Source organism: Cornus florida, unplaced genomic scaffold (assembly GCF_030987335.1).
Source record: "Cornus florida cultivar Cherokee Brave unplaced genomic scaffold, ASM3098733v1 CherokeeBrave_3.0.0_Hap2_Chr08, whole genome shotgun sequence".
NCBI classification, from domain to species: Eukaryota; Viridiplantae; Streptophyta; class Magnoliopsida; order Cornales; family Cornaceae; genus Cornus; species Cornus florida.
In genome coordinates, this window is record NW_026775578.1 from 31,668,854 (window position 1) to 31,674,847 (window position 5,994).

Below are 5,994 nucleotides of genomic sequence, written 5' to 3' on the forward strand. Positions count from 1 at the left end.
CAACGTTAACAAATTAATCCCCGCCTCTTTGTCCACTTCACTGGAAAACAATAATGCAATATACATAGGATAGAGGGACGGGTAACCATTTTTACAGAGGAAAACCAATCCTATTTTTTCATTGTAAACAATCCAATCAACCTGTGCAAATTTTTTTGCATGTTAGACCTTACAAATAAATAAAGTGTAATGCGTAAAAGAGTACACATGATCTTACTAAACATACCACTCCCCTAAAGAACTTTGCAACATGATCCCTAGATTGAAAACATTGTTCCAGGTACATACGTCTTGCTTGGATACTTTCATCTGGTCAATTATGTGCAAGTAAATCAATTGTTGTAGCGTATCGCCGTAGACCCATCGTCCATGGTCCAGTGCCCAGTTCTGTCGTTTCCCTGCATTTTAAATACGAACAACACCCATATTCCTCACTTCAGTAATGAAGACCCATAACCCGATAATGCATGTAAATTGTAAAGTATAAACCTAACTCACCATGCATACTTCTCCGCACTATTTGTAAAAGCTATAGCCTCAACTCGTCTGACCACATCTTCAATCGCAGTCTGTAGAATAGAATCCATGGCTTTCGAATAAATGCACCGACTAGATATGGCGATATAAATAAACACATGAATTAACCGTTTATACTTTGCCTAGGATAGTTAAATAGTCAAAACGTTTCAATATAACAACGGTTAGAAGGGTAAGGTGGAAGTTCCCAAGTAGTTAAATAGTCAAAACGTTTCAATATAACAACGGTTAGAAGGGTAAGGTGGAAGTTCCCACGTCTGGATCATTTAAATGTTTTTTTAAAGTTCATTTATGTTGTCCAGGTGTACACGTGTACATTATAAAATAAATTTTTATCTAAACGGTAAATTTTTTTTTTGACTTCTGTTACGAAATAATTCCTACATTACATATAAATTAATTACGACAACACATAAGAAATCGTTTTGATGTTATTCCCAGTAATTTAATTAGAATATAAGTATTACAATAAAGGTACAACTCCATAAATAACATTTGTTACATCCACTTACATTAGAAGGGTAAGATGGAAGTTCCCACGTCTCAATCATTAATACGTTTTTTTAAAGTTCATTTATGTTGTCCAACTGTACACGTGTACATTATCAAATAAAATTATCTTTTCAAGTTCATTTTTGTTTTGACTTCTGTTACGAAATTATTCCTACAGTACATATAAATTAATTACGATAAAACATATGAAATCGTTCCGATGTTATTCCCACTAATTTAATTGGATAATAACTATTACAAAAAAGGTACAACTCCACAAATTATATTTGTTACATCCACTCACATTATTTCTTTCTACCATGTCTTAGAGGTGGAATTACAAAGTCATCATCTGCTGGGTCTGAAAAATCGAACATTTCTGAATCTGATTTTAGGCTTGGGGGCATTGAAGATGGTGGCCAACTGTTCTGCCGGATCTTCATATGTTTCTTTAGCATGTTTCACTTTCTGGAACTTACGCCATCTCACATATAGTTACCGGATCTCGCGTTTGATTTGACCAATCACGAAATCCATATTTGATGTACCTGAGAACTTCATTTCAAATGAACGGGGTCTTGGAATTAACAGACCTTGTCTTCTGTACTCTGCCACAATTACACCCCTAGCATTTTTTAACTCATTATACCTAATACAATGTTGTCGCTCACTGTCTGGATCAAGCGGATGTGGAGGTGGACCGCCTTTCACAACTTCAATACCATCTTCTACCGCACCAATATCCATGTTTAACAGTTCACCATGGAAGTGGGCATTCCATCTACCCAGGGCTTGAACAGTTTGTGCATGAGTTTTGTATGGATAATACCTTGCATCAGCATACCCTCGTGTCTGTGCCTTTGATTCCGCCAACTTCATGTATATACCAACATTCCGGCCCTTCACTACAAGGTAAAACCGACGGCCAGCCATTGCTTATACTTTAAAGGGCTGTCAATTTAAAAATGGGATGGGACGACTGCTATGGAGATACAGATGCCCTAAATATAGATCTGAGGCATCGCGTAGGTTGAAAATAATAAGTAGGGTCTTTAATATACTAAACAAACCATTCAATTGCAATGAAGGCAAGGAATAAATGGTCAAATATAAAGTGTTCATTATAAAAAGGGAAGTGCAGTTCTGACTTAAATATAATATTTTTAACATAACAAATATACTGGAGTAGAAGATATCATGTACAGTCACACCCCAACAATATCTTGACCACTCAGCAAAATAAAGGAAATGCAACCATGGCAATAACGAAGAAATCGCGATGAAGTACACTTATTGTACCCTGCTACCATATCATGGTAATTCCTAGAACCCTTGTTGCTCAAATGTAGAATTCATGTTTGGCATTTGGATCATTAGCGAGAAATTTGTGTCACGTACAACATCTACATCAACTCCCTTTTTATATCACATGCATGCAAAAATAGGTCGTTAAATTTCTTAAATAATTTCATGAGTTTAATTAATTTAGATAACATCACATACCTGGTTATTTAATGGAGTCATGGGCTGACCAAAATAAGTAGCTGGACTGTTATCCCAATCGTGGCCCTATGTTGAACATGTTGGCATATAACATTCATCAGAGCAGAAAAACTCTACTGTATTTCAGCACCATTCACCAAAAATCATCACTTCATTAATACGTTAGACTATAGATCGGGTAGGGGATATATAAAACATAAAATAAGACTCACATTGTTTAAAATATACGTAGGGGTTGTCGTAGTACGACTGCGACCTGGCATAACGGCCTTTCTCTTCTTCGCAGTGGCTCTCTCCAAAGCAAGTATGAGCCTACGTCTTCTTCTTTTCAATGTATCTTTCGTGGCAATCCCTTTTGAAGTCAATCCTTCTATGGTTTGCGCATGAATATTCAGCTCTATATTTGTAAAGCTGTTTCCCATGGCATTGGCTCATGCGGTTTGGTTACATGCAGGCCTGGGATTAGGTTGTGCTCCTTGAGCAATCTTCTTCAAACTTTTCACCTGTACCAAAACATTGTTGAATCCCTCCTTGCTCACTGATGCAATGGCAGAAATTTCAGTTAGATAACGACAAAGGATCCTGTGTCTTCGCCTAATTTCCAATCTAGGATCTGTAATAACATCGCTGCCAATTATGTCTTCCACCCTACCGTCCTTGCCATTTCTGGTCCACCTTTTTAAAATATAGTGGCTGGGTATTTCACTGGCATACATCACATCTTTAAGGACTTTCAGAGTGTGGCTGCACATGATACCCTCCATTTCAAATTTTTCACATGAACATGATAATAAGTCGTCATTTGTCCTTATGACGACCCGATGGAAGTTATCATTATAAACCGCAACTTCATATGAAAAAACCCCATTACCAAGGTCGTTGCACTTCCGAACATTTTCACTCATGCTAGCTACTATTAACTATTCCTGAAAAAGGTCAAAGATATTAGTAGTGTATAAACATCCGACTTGATCTAAAATAGGAGACCTTGCTTTCAGCCTGGGCATCTTATGCAGCAAGTCATACTCAGCTGCATACTCCTTGTATCGCTTGTCGAACAAAAGTGTTTCAAAATGCTTGAAAAACTCTGGCAGTGCATATTATCTCGCTAAGTACTGTTTTAAGCGAGCATTGAAGCTCTCATTAAGCTATGTGGTACGCATACCAGCCAACCACACATGTGTAACGTATGCCCTGGCCCATACATGTTTCAAACCAAATAAGTTGGCCAACCACTTGTTATTCTCTGCAGCAAATTCCTTTTCCATCCACGCCCATTCCAGCAAGAATTCTTCCTCACCTTCAATCTCGTACATTAATTTTGATATCACACTTTTTATGCCTTTTCCCACCAACAAACAAATTCCCAAGATGCTTTTGGGCATTCTGCATTAGGTGCCATGTACATAGAAGGTGTTTTGTATCGGGCATGACCTAAACTAATGCCTTTGCCATTGCAGCATCTTGGTCGGTCAAGATCGTCCTTGGTGCTTTATGGGATATGGCATTCAAGAATGTATTGAATAACCAACCAAAAGAATCGGTTGTCTCATCATACATGAAAGCTACTCCAAACACAACTGTCTCCCGGTGATAGTTCAAACCGAGAAAAACTGCAAAAGGCCGATTCCTATGAACAAGTTTGTACGTGGTATCAAATGTCAGCACATCTACAAAATGCCCATAATCTGATATCATTTTTGAATCGGCCCAAAATATATTTGTTATCATTACACTGCTGTCCAATTGCACGGCATAGAAGAATGATGGATCTTCCAAACACTGTGTCTGGAAATAATTCATCAGCCAATTCGCATCACCAAGTTTAAGGTCGTTCTGTCTTCTCGTCCGAATATAATTTTGTACATCAACCTTCGTGAAGCCAATACTTTCTCTACCACCAAATTGCTTCGAACTTAACTCAAAGGCTTTACGAACTGGTATTCCACAATCGGTAGCCAACTCCACATCAGTAGCTTGCACTGACTTTATTTTTCACTGCGACTGCATCATGTGGGCACAATCCTCACTGATGAAGGGATGGTTGTGAGTATCTTTAAAATCTTTTACAATGTACTTACCAAATTTCACATTAAAGGCAATAAGCATGCGTGCACGACAATCGGTGCGTGTTTCAGCCCTTCGATTCTTTGTTTTCCTGTCCCTCTTGTCCTCACCTCTTTTTCCCTCCTTACAACACACAAAATTTCTAGATGTTAGTTTTCCATCCTTCCGACTATTGTTTTTGTACTCTCTCCGAATACTAAATCCACTCTGCCACCATATTCATTGTAAAAATCATAAACCGCTTCTTCGGAATCAAACTACATATCAACGCGAGGTATCCATTCTACTTCAGGAATTTCGCAAACTGAATCACTATCTGTCTCTTCAATGTTAATAATTGTCTCTCCAATAGCCATAACTATAATAGCAGACCTACAAAAACATGACAAAAAAGTAAGTATATCTTAACAGCACAACATTTATATGACATATGTCAACAGTTTCACAAATACAACATCACATCTTTCACCTAACATATCCATATCAAATTTACTTCTACACTAATATCATGCATTGCCATTCATGCATCCATTTTCTAATATGTGCCATAACAAATACATGCAATATACTACAATTGTACACTGTTGTAAAATACATAAATACAACATTACATCTTTCACCTAACATATCCAATGAAAATTTAATTCTATACTAGTATAATGCATTAACATTGAAACAATAACTTTCTAACATCTAGCATATGTTGCCATAACAAATAAATCTAACACCATTCAAGTGTACACTAGATATGCAAACAACTGGTTGCAAATATAATTTCATATTCACAGCACAACCTTTGTATAATATATGTCACCAGTTTCATAAGTACAACATCAAATATTTAACATAACAAATCCACATAAAATTTAGTTGTACACTACTATAATGCATTAACATCCAGCCAAGAAATTTATAACATGTGGCATATATTGCCACAACAAATACATCTAACATAATTCAAGCTTAAATTAGATATGCAAACAATTGGTGGCAAACATAATTTGACCTTCACATCAAAACTTTTTTATAACATATGCCAACAGTTTATAAATAGAACATCACATCTTTCAGCTAACACATTCACATAAAATTTACTTCTACACTACTATGATGTTTTACATTCATGCAACCATTTTCTAACATGTGCTATATGTTAACAGATCAAATTCATATAACAAACTTCAACTGTACATTACATGTCAAAACAAATGGTGTCAAACATAATTTTACTTTTTCACCACAACTTTTATATAACATATGTCAACAGGTTCAGAAATACAACATCACATATTTGACCTAACCTATCCATTAAAAATTTACTTCTACACTACTATAATGAATTACCATTAATGAAACTTTTTTTTAACATGTGGCATATGTTGCCATAACAAATAC

At 36.2% G+C, this 5,994-nt stretch overlaps 2 protein-coding genes across 2 annotated transcripts; both read right to left on the reverse strand.

The window, feature by feature from the left end:
* Nucleotides 1-2,963: 2,963 nt before the first annotated feature.
* On the reverse strand, nucleotides 2,964-3,437 carry LOC132269993 (protein FAR1-RELATED SEQUENCE 1-like). The gene has a single exon (XM_059771219.1). The coding sequence runs from the start codon at nucleotides 3,435-3,437 to the stop codon at nucleotides 2,964-2,966; it is 474 nt and encodes a 157-aa protein (XP_059627202.1).
* A 529-nt stretch (nucleotides 3,438-3,966) lies between these two features.
* On the reverse strand, nucleotides 3,967-5,081 carry LOC132269994 (protein FAR1-RELATED SEQUENCE 5-like). The gene is made up of 4 exons (XM_059771220.1): nucleotides 5,074-5,081; nucleotides 4,905-4,971; nucleotides 4,614-4,806; nucleotides 3,967-4,514 (listed from the first exon to the last, which is right to left on the reverse strand). The coding sequence occupies exons 1-4, from the start codon at nucleotides 5,079-5,081 to the stop codon at nucleotides 3,967-3,969; spliced, it is 816 nt and encodes a 271-aa protein (XP_059627203.1).
* Between the last annotated feature and the right edge of the window lie 913 nt (nucleotides 5,082-5,994).